This window comes from Macaca nemestrina, chromosome 15 (genome assembly GCF_043159975.1).
Source record: "Macaca nemestrina isolate mMacNem1 chromosome 15, mMacNem.hap1, whole genome shotgun sequence".
Lineage (NCBI taxonomy): Eukaryota > Metazoa > Chordata > Mammalia > Primates > Cercopithecidae > Macaca > Macaca nemestrina.
Genome location: NC_092139.1, coordinates 5038697 through 5052061, shown reverse-complemented (window position 1 = coordinate 5052061; position 13365 = coordinate 5038697). Strand labels below are relative to the sequence as shown.

The following is a 13365-nucleotide window of genomic DNA, read 5'->3' as shown; positions in this document are numbered from 1 at the left end:
ACACCTGAGCCCCTTCAGGAGCTGCTCGGACTAAGGCATCTGTCCTGGTCAATGCATTGGATTTTTGGTTTAGGAGCAAAGGGTCTTTTGTCTTTTGAGCTGAAGACCCTCTAGTGGCTCCCTGCTGAACTCTGAATCAGGTTCAAGTCCCTGACTATGACCCTGCCTGCCTCCCCAGCATATCCATGCCTCTCAGCCACTGTTCCCTCCTGTCTGGGACAGCCTGCCCCTTTCCCATCACAGCCCCCGTCCTGTTCCCCACTGGGGCGGCCCTCGGGGGCACTCCCTGTCACAGTCGGTCAGTCGGCACCTGCCCTCGAGGCTCCCCGAGCAGGCCCTGGGTCCTGTCCTTCCTTGCGTCTGTAGGGATCCTGGTTCAGGGCTCTCTATGTCCCCCTGGCACATGCCTGAGCTGTTGTTGGCACTGGAGATACAGCTGCAAACATCCATCCAGGGCCTGCAGTCAGGAGCTTCAGCTCGGGGCATGGGCAGAGGAGTGGAGACAACTACAAACAGGCAAACAAATAAGTGTGTGCGTGCATGTGCATGTGTGTGTGTGCGTGTGTGTGTGTGTGTGTGTGTGTGCATGCACACCAGCTGATACCTGTGATGAGAAAATAAAGAGTAAGGCAAGAAATAGTGATGAGTGCTATCCCACATGGGGTGAGCCAGGACTGTTTAAATTCACACCTTTATTCATTGTTCATCTCCCACAGGCTAGTACAGCCCCACAAAGGCAGGCATTGTCTCTTTTGTTCACCTCTGCACACCCTGTGCCTATTAGGATACATGGCACATGGTTGGTGTCAGTATGTATTTGTTGAAAGTTCGAGTGAGTGAGTGAGTGAATGAGTGAGTGAATGAGTGAATGAGTGAATGAGTGAGTGAATGAGTGAATGAGTGAGTGAATGAGTGAATGAGTGAGTGAGTGAATGAGTGAGTGAATGAGTGAGTGAGTGAATGAGTGAATGAATGAGTGAATGAGTGAATGAGTGAGTAAATGAGTGAGTGAATGAGTGAGTGAGTAAATGAGTGAGTGAATGAGTGAGTGAGTGAATGAGTGGGTGAGTAAGTGAATGAGTGAGTGAGTGAGTGAATTCTTAAAGGGAGGGAGGAGTGCAGTCTTCTCTGTGGCCAAAGTGCTCCCTTCCCAGCCCTCAGCTCTGCTGTGAGGACCATTGTGTGTCAGAGACGGGGTGGGAACCCCAGAACCTGCTCCAGCCACTAGGGCAGAAGTGGGGGGAAGCAGCTGATTAAAATAGTGAAGATGGTGACAGTGGTCCTGGCAGAGATGGTGGTAGGGAGGAGAAGCCACTGCCCCTCCTGCCCACCTTCCACCAGTGGAAGCAGTCACAGAGCCACAGCAAGAAGTAGCAACCATACCTCCAAGCAAGGCCCTGGCAAGGGGAATGCAGGGAGTGGGGAGTGGGGTCAGTGCTTCAACCTCCTGTTAGTAAGTGGCAGAGCCAGGAGGGGAGCCTGGGGTGCCTGGTCCCAGCCGCCGTGTTCTTCACAGCTACATCACATTGGCTTCCATGGCATGTGGCAAGCACTAACACACAATAAGGATGATAATAAGGGGGAGGGGCAGCAGAGCACAGACAGCTGCACAAGTTTAGTGATTAACTTGGATTTTGTCCTAAATGAGACAGGGGAGTGAGCAGGAAGTGATAGGGTTAGAGCTCTATTTCTAAGACATCGGATCACAGGAAGACCAGTTGCTGGGGCAGGGATGCTGGTGCCGGAGCAGGGTTGTAATGAAGCAGGTGGCAAACAGAGTTGGGTTCAGGGTCTGATCTGTAGTTTATTTTATGTGCTGCTCCTTTTTGCCTTGGCTGCTAGGAAGCTCAGGGCACGCAAATACCCTTCTCTGGAGCCCATGTGGTGTCTGTCGTGGGAATCCCCTAACTGCTTGATGCTGTGGCCCTGAGCAGACCCTACTTTTTCCAGATCCCTCCAGACACTCCCTTTATCCTACAGCTGTGCGTGTGTTTCTGGTGACTGCTGCTGATTCTTTGTGAAGGAGGTGAGATATAAATAAAGCAATGATTATGCTCCATCCTCGTCTCCTCTGCTCATCCCTGGGGATCTTCATCTTCATCTTCAGCTGAGCTTGGAGGCTTGGGGAGACCCAGCCCATCCTTCCCCTTATGCCAAGAACACTCAGGACAGCCGGCTCCCCCAGGGCCATGTAGAGTCACAGTCTTGCTCCCATCTGGCGTCTGTAGGTGGAGGAAGGAAAGGAGAGGATGAGAACATGGAATGCACTGTCTCTGAGGAGAGAAGGACCCCAGTACATCCCTCTGCCTCCCGTGGCCTTGGAGAGGGTGACCAGGAGGATCTGTGGTTGATCAGTGTTCTGCAGCTGCCCTGATTCCACACATTTCCTGGGCTCCCACTGGGTACCAGGCACTAGGTGCTGGGGTCACCCCAAAAACATGGTGGAGGATGCCATTGCTGTAGCTTCCTTAATGGTTTGCAGAGCCCAGAATGTCAAACAAGACATTCCTGGGCTTGTCTTTCCCCATGGGGCTGCTTTGTGGAGCATCTGTGGACACAGCACCTAGCACAGTTAACACTGTGTTAGTCCATTTTCATACTGCTACAAAGAAGTGCCCCCAATTAAACAAAAAAGAACTGCCCAAGACTGGATGATTTATAAAGGAAAGAAGTTTAATTGACTCAGTTCAGCATGGTTGCGGAAGCCTCAGGAAACTTACAATCATGGCAGAAGGTGAAGGGGAGGCAAGGCACTTTCTTCACAAGGCAGCAGGAAGGAGAAGTGCAGGGCGAAGGGGGAAGAGCCCCTTATAAAACCATCAAATCTCACGAGAACTCACTCAACATCACGAGGACAGCATGGGGGAAACCACCTCCGTGATCCAATCACCTCCACATGGTCTTTCTCTTGACACATGGGGATTATGGAGATTATAATTCAAGATGAGATTTGAGTGGGGACACAAAGCCTAACCATCTCAGCACTCTATTAGTAATGCCTGGAGACAATGGCCTCGTGCCCCAACCCACCTGGGGCAAGCCTAGTTTATCCTCTTGTTTTGGTGTCCCATCCTTCCATGTTCTGCTTTGGGTCCCCTCGATGCAGCTTTGGAAGGTGAGAGGGGTCTCTGGAGTCAGGGTGCTCAAGGTCCTGCCCTGCCACAGCATTTCCCAGCTCTGAGACCAACAACAAAATGGCTCAGGGCTTTGATCCTCAGTTTATTCATCTGTAAAATGGATATAAAACTGAATGATCTCTAGCTCATAGATTTATTGTGAAGGTAAAATAGGACAATGCCTTAGGATAGTTCCTGGCCCTGCACAGACAGTGACCAACGTTTACCCCATCATAATTATTCTATTGCTTATATAATAGAAATTATTATAATAGGAATTTTTACCAAAAGTTACCCGTACTGGCATGGTATGTTAATCAGTGACTATAAAGTCTAGACACACAGATAATATTATTTTACATGGATGATAACATAAACGATTAATAAACTGTGTATCGTGGATGTTTATCTTTGTTCCAGATTGTTTTCCATTTTAATTATTTTTAGAGACAGGGTCGGTCTCTCTGTAGCCCAGGCTGGAGTACAGTTGCAAATCATAGCTCACTGCAGTCTTGACCTCCTAGGCTCAAGTGATCCTCCTGTCTCAGACTCTTAAGTAGCATGCACCACCATGCCTGTGTAATTTTCAACCATTTTTTTTTTGTAGAGGTGGAGTCTCTCTATGTTGCCCAGGCTGGTCTCAAACTCTTGTGATCAAGTGATCCTCTAGCCTTGGCATCCCAAAGCATTACAATTACAGGTATGAGTCACTGCACTGGCCTTTCCAGAATTTATGACCACATTGAGTCCTCCTCTCAACCTTACCTATCAGGGATGATTATCATGGTATCTTTTTTTTTTTTCTTAACAGATGTGGAAACCGAGGCTCCAAGGGGCTGGGTGGCTTACTCAAAGGCCCTGGGCTAGAGACAGGTGCAGCCCTTTGGAAGCCAGACCCTGTGGAAGCTCTAGAGGCTGCCAGGCAGGCCACCTGTCACTGGGGGCACAGAGGTCACTGCCATGTGGGGCCTCGGGCTCTCAGGTGCTGCCTCATATGACTCTTGTCCAGGCTGAGTGCTGCAGAGCCTGGATTCAGAGCAGACCATCCTGGGCCTCCTTGGGACAGCTGGTGGCGTGCATGGGGTGCCTTAGGTGGGAAAGGTGGGAGTGTAACCCTTCCCTGGGTCTGAGGGGCCTGGCCCATTATAACCCCCAGCCCCTTGGACACTGGTGATGTCCCTTCCCCTCTCAACACTGGTGGCCTCCCTCCCTGTCCTCTCTGACAAAGGTGACCTCCTTCCTCAGGTGAGCCCTTGTGTTAGCCACGCCCTCCAGCCCTTCTCCCAGCATGTCCCTGCTTCCTGGGGCTCTGAGGTCTGCATCAGCTCAGGGCTCCCAGCCCCTTCTACAGGCAACAAGGCAAATTCACCTGCTGGCTATGGAACTGACCGCACGCTGACCATGGGAGGCTGAGCTGACTGTGGGGGAGTGTGTATGCTCGCAGGGTGAGAGCTCCTGGCAGAGGTCTGGGCTCCTGTGGCAGCAGCTGTGCTGGGGAGCACCCCGCAGGTCTGCGATCTTCCTCCCCTGGTGACACTGGGAGGTTAAATCAGAGTCTGGATGGGACTCAGGTCCTTGTTGCTGCCAGAAGAAATGTCCCTTCCCTGTCCCAGGAGGCATCTGGGGCAATGTGCTCATTTATTCTCAGTCCTGCCTGGGTGACGGCCTAAACTCTGGTCTACACTGTGACCGTGGGATGGAGGTGACGCTGGCTTACTTCGTGAGCTCCTCTAACTTTACCATTTTGTTAGTTGCATTTTGTTTCATTCGAACTAATCTTTCTTACTAAGGGACACATGGCATGTGCTACAAAAACAGCCTGTGAAGCACATCTCCCTCTCTCCCCTGCCTGCCAACAGCCGGAGTGCAATGGCGTGATCTTGGCTCACTGCAACCTCTGCCTCCCAGGTTCAGACAATTCTCCTGTCTCAGCCTCCAGAGTAGCTGGGATATCAGGCACCCGCCACCATACTCGGCTAATTTTTGTGTTTTTAGTAGAGACAGGGTTTCACCATGTTGGTCAGGCTGGTCTCGAACTCCTGACTTTGTGATCTGCCCGCCTCGGCCTCCCAAAATGCTGGGATTACAGGCGTGAGCCACTGTGCCCAGCCCCGGAGTTCCCCGTTTCTTTGGGGGGGGCCCACAGACATTTTCTCTCCACACGCCAGTGTGCGCCTGTATACCCCCTCTGTTCACACACTGGTGGCGTGTGTGTGTGAATTCGTGAGCTGGGGTTTTCTTTGGCCTGTTTATCTCAGATCAGTTTCCTGTCCGTGCATGGAGATCCACTTTTTCTTTCCGCATCTGTACACAGGCCGTTGACAGGACAGACGATGACTTACCCGGTCCCCTGTGGACAGGCATGTAGGTCGCTACCGGTCTCTTTTACAACAAACAGCATGGCCATGAGCTTCCTGGGACATTCATCTTCGTGCGTCCCAGAGTCTACAAACATGGCCGTTTCATGGACATGGGTCCTAGGAGCACTGCTTCCTCTGCCCGCTCACAGATGTGCTCACTCTGCAGCCGTTCGCTCAGAATCTCACCGGCCTGGCTCTGCGCTGGGGTCCGAGGCTGCCCCAGGCCTGGCCTCTGCCCCAGGAGCGATGGCAGCCTGGTGGAGGGCTGGCAGCCAGAGGTCTTTGCAGCTGTTTGGTGCCTACATAGGTAGCTTCATGGGCATAAGACAAGGGAGTGACCCTGTCTGGGACAAGAGGAAGGTAAAGACTCTGGACAAAGTCCTATTCAACGGAGGAGCTGAAATTTATGAGGCAGAGAAGTGGCTGGAGGGAGAGCAGCGTGGATGGAGGGCAGAACATGAGCGAGGGTCCGGGGCAGGCAGCGTTTCGTCCTGGAATTAGGAATGTCTTCACACGTGGTGCTTCGCGTGGCAGGGGGTGAGGGCTTCCGGTGGCCATGAGTGGGGCGCAGGAGGGAGGGTCTCACAGAGGGAAATTCAGCGTACGCTGCTGAGCGGCCGTGGCCACTGTGGGCACACTGCTTGACAACCCTCCTGGGGTCCAGGCTCTGGGGGATCACTGGTGACCCCTGAGGGTGAGAGAGGTCGTCGCCTTGGGCCTCCAGGAGTCACATAGGTTTGGTGGTCACTTGAGGTCCCCCCTTGGTTTTCGTCTTCCAGATGAGATGGACCAAGCGCCCCCGGCGCGTCCTGAATATCTGGTCTCAGGGATTCGAACTCCCCCTGTGAGGAGGAACAGCAAACTGGCCACCCTGGGCAGGATCTTCAAACCCTGGAAATGGAGGAAAAAGAAAAACGAAAAACTGAAGCAGACGACGTCAGGTAAGGAAGGGCCTGGTGCAGGCGCGGGCAGGCTCTGGCTGGGACCAGCGTCCTTGTCATGGTGCCGTGACCCCTGCTGACCTCTGACTTCCCGGCCCCCACACAGGAGGGGCACATTGTGCTTCATGGCCTGCGACGGCCACAGGAGCCATGCAAGTTACCCCGCTGGCCCCTCCAGGGCCCACCTGGCCTCCCTGAAGCTCTGGGGTGGGGTCGGCACCAGGCACCCCATGTGGGACACTCTGCCCAGACCCTAAGGTGCCCACAAGTCCACTGGGACCTTGTTAAAAACGAAGCCTCTGATTCACTTAGGGCCGGGTTGGGCCAAGACACTGGCTTTGGAGCAAGGTCTCGCTTGCTGGCTTCACTTGGGTGGTGAGCCCCCGGCCCACGCGACTCCCGCACTACCTCACCTCCCACACCTGCAGTCTCACTTGGCGGATGCTGGGGCCTGGGTCCTGCCCCCACAGATGCGGGTTTAGTTGGCCAAGGGTCCCCTGGGTGACTCATAGGGTCGAGGCCGGCTTTGACACCTCTGGGCCTCTCTTCTTCCTGAAAGACAGAGGCTGCTCCCCGGCTCCTAAGCTCTCTCAGCGTGCCTTCCCTACACCCTCCCACCAAAGCATCCAGAACGTTCCTCCACTCACCTCCTGCTGCACCCTCACACCCTGCCAGCCCTGGCTCTGTGGGAAGTGGCATTGCAATGGCTGGTCCCGTTGCCCCTGCCTCCTCGGAATCCACCCTGGGAACTGCAGCCATGAGGCTGAACCACGGACGGTGTGGACACAGGCAGTGATGACGGGACAAGCAGCCATAAGGCACATAACAGCAGAGCACGGCCCCCAGCATTTGGCATGGAGGAGCCAACTCAACCCTCAGAACCTCCGGTTAGGCCAGCACTCCCGCAGGACCCTGCCCCATCGTAGGGATGGAGAACAGGCCCAGAGAGGGAAGTCACTCACCAAGGGTCACACAGCCAGCACGTGGCGGGGCTGAGGCTTGGACCCTGGCAGCCAGGTGTGGTAGCTCCTCAGCCTGGGCTCTGTGGATGGCAGTGTTCTGAGAAGCAGAGCCCGGAGGAGGAGGCCGCATCTCCACCCCACGGCCCCGCCTCCAAGCCACACACCTGTGAGCGACACCTAAAAACAATTAGTGAGGGAGCTGCTGATGTAGAATCAGTCCTGGGCCTCAGGAACCAGCCCTGGCGAGTGCCCGTCTCAGGCTGTTGACTTGGGTGGTCCCTGGGGTCCCATTTCCTTTGCAGCTCTGAAGAGGCACAGGTTTCAGGCTTTGAGGATGGTGGAGATGAAGGCCAGGTGTTACAGTGCCCAGGCCCACGGCAGGAGAGGCAGTCAACACCAACAGCAGGCCCTCCACTCATGCTTTTGTGCATGCTTTACAAAATTATTATTATTATTTTTTTTACCAACCAAGAAGTTGATAGATGAATTCTTGTTGAAATGAAAACAGAACAAGCATCATCATTCAGCAGATCTTGAGCACCTCCTGTGTGCCCAGTACCAACGGGAGGGGCCCAGGCCCTGTCCACCCAGAGCTTTCTGCAGAGTAGGGAGTTGAGTGACAACGTGTGGAAGCCACCAAGTGAACCAGCACGCGAGTCGATTCCAGACTCTGACGAGGCTGCAAAGCGCCTTCCTCACTGGATGTTAAGCTCAGCCAGGTGGGCGGGGTCCATGTGTTCCCCTGCATCTGGCAGGGCCCCTTGCACACACACAGCACCAACGGGCTCTTTGCAATCCAGGCTTAATGGCAGGATCAATGAGCAGGCCCTGGGGGTGGAAATGAGCAGGGAGGACACTGCTCTGGGCCCAGTGGTCTCAGAAGACCCAGGTGAGGAGGCTGCATTGAGCTGAGATGTCATTGGTTCATTGAGAAAGGCAGGGAAAAACATTGCAGCAGTGGGAACAGCCCTTGCTAAGGCACTGAGCTGGGGAAGGCTGTCTGTGCAGCAGTGAAAGGCCAGGGGACTGGAGCAGAGCGACCTCCGTGACCTCAGGTGGGTCTGTGACATTCTCCAGGCCTGCTGCCCCCAGCGGTGGAACTGGAAGGCTTATCTTCTGAGGACTTTGGGTTCTTTGGCCTACTCCAAGCTGTGCTGTGTGAGTTCACCAGCAAGATGCTCTGGGGACCCTCCTAGGGCATTGGAGGTCTCGAGGTTATTACCTGCAGCATCTCCACCTTCAGGACCGTCATTCGGGCATTTGGAAATTCGAGGAACAGTGCTGCATTTTGTTTACTTATTCCAAACCACTGTTTTCCCTTAAAGCGGGGGGTGTTATTTGTTTCAGCATATCAAATTCCTGATTTCACGGGCATCACGGGTTAGGATGAGCTGAAGTGAATACAAAGATGATTGAAAGAAATATGTAGCGAACAGTGGTTTTGGCAGGCAAGGCTGGGGGAACACACTAAAGATGGCTCTCACGGGCTACAGGGTGGAGCAGCATCTCAGTCCATGCCTGCCCTGGCAGGTGGCTCAGATCTACTCAGCCATTTACATGCTGTACCATCTTTACAAGCTGCACCACCACTGATGTCCCCATCCCCAAGAGGGGGAGAGTAGATCCTCGCAGCTGCGTCTTTGGGTCACTGGGAAGTCCTCGAGTCAGTGCAGGCAAAGACCTGTGATGTCTGAGGCTGATCACCATGAGCACCGCCTGGTGTTGGCCTGGGGATGGGGTCCACTCAGAGCTCGAGGCCTCCACCTCTGTTCTTCTCATCTGCTTTGTGAACCTAGCTGCAGCCTCTTGCTGACACCTCCCAAGGTCAGCATTCACTTTGTCAATTTTATCCACAATTCTGGCACCTGGAAATTGGCTTGGAAATTGGGACCACAGAAAGGAAATTCTGTTTTCTCTGCCCAGAAATGTCCCCACCCTGCTGTGTTTGGGTTTCCCTTTTCATCCTTTGGCTTTAGGATAAATATCCTCGGAGAAGCCACCCCGGAGGTCAAGGGTGGGATGGGTTTCCCCAGACAACTTCCCCCCAACCAGTCCCCCGCCCCAGGTTTGACTTATCCCTCCTCGCCCATTTCTAGACACTTGCCATCTGTCCTCCCACCTGTGCTGGCCTCAGGCAGAGGCTGTGCCTGTCTGGCTCACGGCAGAATCTCCTGTGCCTGACACGGTGCCTGGCACACAGTAGGTGCTCAGTAAATGTGTAAGGGGTTTCGATAGATTGAACACCTGGTCACCATGGCGTGTTCACCCAGTGGAGCCCACACCTGTGACCGTGAGGCTACAGGGGTTCCGCTCTCCGTGACTCCCCAGCACCCAGCTCAGCACTTGGCATGTAGCAGATGCTCAGGAAATACTTTTGAACAGGTGAAATAATTCCATTGCCAGTGCCTGTCTGTCATCTGCCTCCCCACCTAGACATTAAGCTCAGCCAGGTGGGCTGCCTCTGTCTGTTCCCCGGCATCTGGCAGGGCCCCTTCCACACACAGAACACTGATGGACTCTGTGATCCAGGCTTAATGGCAGGATCACTGGGCAGGCCCTGGGGTGGAAATGAGCAGGGCGGGCACTGCTTTGGGCCCAGTGGTCCGAGAAGACCCAGGTGAGGAGGCTGCATTGAGCTGAGATGTAATTGTTCATTGGGAAAGGCGGGGAAAAGCATCACAGCAGGGGAAACAGCCCTCGCAAAGGTGCATCTTTCAAAGAAAGGGTTGAGGTGGTTCTGTAGTCTTGTATTTGGAAATTGGGGCTCACCTGTAGGCAAACAGTTTTCCTGATGGAAGGAAGAAGATGATGACTGTCGAGCAGCCTGAGGCCTGCCTGTGAGCGGAGGGAGAATGGGAGAAGGCGGGGGGCGTCGCTCAAGTGTTTTGCTCCGGGAAAGGGAGGCAGGAAAGGCTCTTCTGAAGGTGGAATTGACAAAGATCTGGCAAATTAGGCTTGGTGGAAGGGGACTGGGGGCTGGCCTCCTCCCTTTCTGTCCATCTGGTAGACTGGAAGCTTTTAACCTGTGTTTATTGGAAGAAGCGCTGGTGGGACAGCCGCACAGAAGAATCTCATCTGTAAGTGGATGTTAACAGGGACCAGGAGGCACTTAGCAAAGGCTAACAGGAACCACAGAAAGGAGCCTGAGGTGTTGGGGGCAGAGGGAGGGCGCCTTCCTTGGTTGGTAAATTAAGCAGCATTTGGTGAAGGGCAGGAATGGCTGGTGGGAGCTAACTTAGAGAGGGGCATTATATGTGGAGGGGCTTTCCAGATACATCACAGAAACGACTGCTGCAGAATATCCACGGCGTGCACTGCGCTTTAGCTGTGGTTTATGTACATTGCTTAGCAGAGTGCTGCGTAAGAAAGTTGGGCCTTGCCAGTGGACCAGGCCCCTAAGCCCGAGGCGCCTGCCAGCTCACTGTTTTTTGGTCTGTAAACTTGAGCCTGGCATTGGCTGTGGCTTGGGCCCATTGACACCTTTGCCCAAGACTCATTGTGTGTTTGTGTGTTGGGCAGCACTGGAGAAGAAGATGGCCGGCAGGCAAGGCCGAGAGGAGCTCATCAAGAAGGGGCTGCTGGAGATGATGGAGCAGGGTAAGTGGGACCCACCCCTGGCTTGGAAGGGCACGGTGCTGGGAATGCGGAATGAAAAGTCTCACATGAATCCGGGAAGCCCATCAGAAACGGAGTAGAATCAGAAGAGGGCCGTGTCCAGATGAAGCCTGCAAGGTTGGAGAAATGCCTCATGTCAGGAGCCATTCCATTGGTCCAGCCCCTAGGGGGGGCATGGGAGACCCCATTACTGAGCTGAAGAGCTCCCCCTCATGACACGACTCCCTGGGTAATGTCTAACAGAGCTGGCTGTGCATGAAAAAGTTGGTGGTTTATCTTGATTCCTTTAAAGTGGCAGCAATGGTTTTTTCAGCGTTAACTTTTTTTTTCATATTCACATTTCAATTCTCCATTTGCGCAAATTATTTTTAATTCCACTATTACCTACTCCTACTACCACCATGTAGGAAGCATTCAGGACATGTTGGGGCTGGGTGGGGTATTCCGCATGCCCTGTCTCATTGGTCTTCCCAGCATCCCTGAGGATGGGGGCAGTGGTTATCCCATTTGCAGATGAGGAGTGTGAGGGTCTGGGTGGTGACTGCCCCAAGTCATTGCAGCCTGAGAACAGAGACGCAGAACAAATCCTCATCTCTTGGTCTCTGGTCTAGAGAGTTTAATCTCAGTGGTGTCTACGTAATCGTCTTTGTTTCCATCTTTCAGAAAGGCCAGTTATTATCGCTCATGCAATTAACTGAACAGAGTTCTTTAATTCCCAAGTCTTTCTCTTTGTGATGGATTCCTGGATGTGTGAGGCCCAGGACTTAGATGCTGACACTAGCCCTTGGTGCTTTCCGGTTCCCTGAGAGGCTAAATCTTGGTTAGGAGGTTTCATAAAACCTCAATGCCTCTGGAAGACTGTCTGGAGCTGGACCAAGCTCTGGCCTCCTGATTTAAGGAATCTGGCCATGCACAGCCAATTTCCTGAGGCTTGCATGAATATATTGAATTCCTCTCTCCCTGCTTCAGCCTTAAAATATTACTAGTGTCTTTGTAATTTGGCCCAAATATCAGGAATTAGGAAGGAAGCTCATGAAATAAATGAATCCAGATTTTATGCAGCAGGGCCTGTCAGCGCACAAACCCGACTGTGGGCCCAAGCCTTTGTCATCATTTCCTTTCTTTAGACTCAAAGAGTGAAGTATTTTGATGAAGCTATTTTTAGGGGAAATCTACATGGGAAATTGCTTAATAGTGATAATAAAACCTTACATGTGCGAGGAAAGCTTGGTGTCAAGTCCCGTGGCACTCAGATGTTTAACGCTGTGTTGTGATACTCAGATTTGGTGGAATGCGGTTGCTGAGCTAGAAATCTGGAGGATTTTAATTTGGATGGGACAAAAAAGTGCCAAACTTCAGCATTTTGAATATGTTGCCAACAGGCATGACTTTGGATCTTAGGGAAGGAGAAAGGAAGATGAAAACAATGCTAGGGCCTTTTTTCATCTATTCTAAAAACATATTACTTTTGTTGAGGAAAGAGTAAGTATATAGACTTGATTCCTCTCAAAAATGAAGCTATAGTTTGAATAATTAAAGGGGAAAACTTCTAGGAGCATTGGCTTTTTTCCACTCTGAATTTTTGCAAGATGATTTCGTCTGAGGAAGTCGGAACAGAGGCTGGAGACGCATGCTTGGCTGCGGCCAGGATGACAGCATGGCTTTCACCCTGCTGCCGTGGGAGCCTGGTCTCTGGCTTCCGTGCCTCTGACGGCGACATCACACACCCGCGGTCTTACAGAATCACTTTAGATCAGGGTCGGCAAACCTTTTCTGGAGAGGGTCAGATAGTGCATATTTTAGGGGGCCGTGCAGTCTCTGTTGCAACTACTTGTCTCTGCTTTTGTAGCCCAAAGGCAGCCGGAGACAAATCATGCATGAGAGGGCGTGGCTGTGTCCCAAGAAAACTTTACTTATGGCCACTGGCCTTTGAAGTTTATATAATTTTGTCAACCATTTAAAGATGTCAAATCCAGGTGCGGGGGCTGGAGTGGCCTCCATGTTGTGGTTTGCTCATCTCTACCTTCCATACTGTCTGTCTTGCTAAATGATTATGGACCAGGAACTAGAGTGACCTGAAACACAATCTCTTTCCTTGGGAGGGCAAATGCGCTCCTAAATTGATGCCATGACATATTATTGAGGGCCCACTATGTGTCAGGGTCTGTGCTAGCTGCTGAGGACACAGGTGAGCAAAATACTGTTCTGAACGCACATCCAGTGGGACCATTAGATAATCCCACATAGAGTCAGCTACTCACGACGGCGATGAGTGTGATGAAGGACATGGCACCCTAAGAACATGAGACAGGACCTGACCTGGTCCTCCGGGGCCAGGAGATGTCTGAGTGGGGTCCAAAGGTGGGCAGGA

At 52.7% G+C, this 13365-nt stretch overlaps 1 protein-coding gene across 8 annotated transcripts in view; it reads left to right on the top strand.

Annotated features, from left to right (window-relative positions):
- LOC105470567 (phosphatase and actin regulator 3) overlaps positions 1-13365 on the top strand; it is a 270600-nt gene that overhangs the window by 159564 nt on the left and 97671 nt on the right. For all 8 annotated transcript variants that reach the window (XM_011722670.2, XM_011722671.3, XM_011722675.3 and 5 more), the window contains exons 2-3: positions 6256-6417; positions 10899-10976. In XM_011722670.2, coding sequence (XP_011720972.2) covers positions 6256-6417; positions 10899-10976 — 240 coding nt within the window. The remainder of the gene's footprint in view (positions 1-6255; positions 6418-10898; positions 10977-13365) is intronic.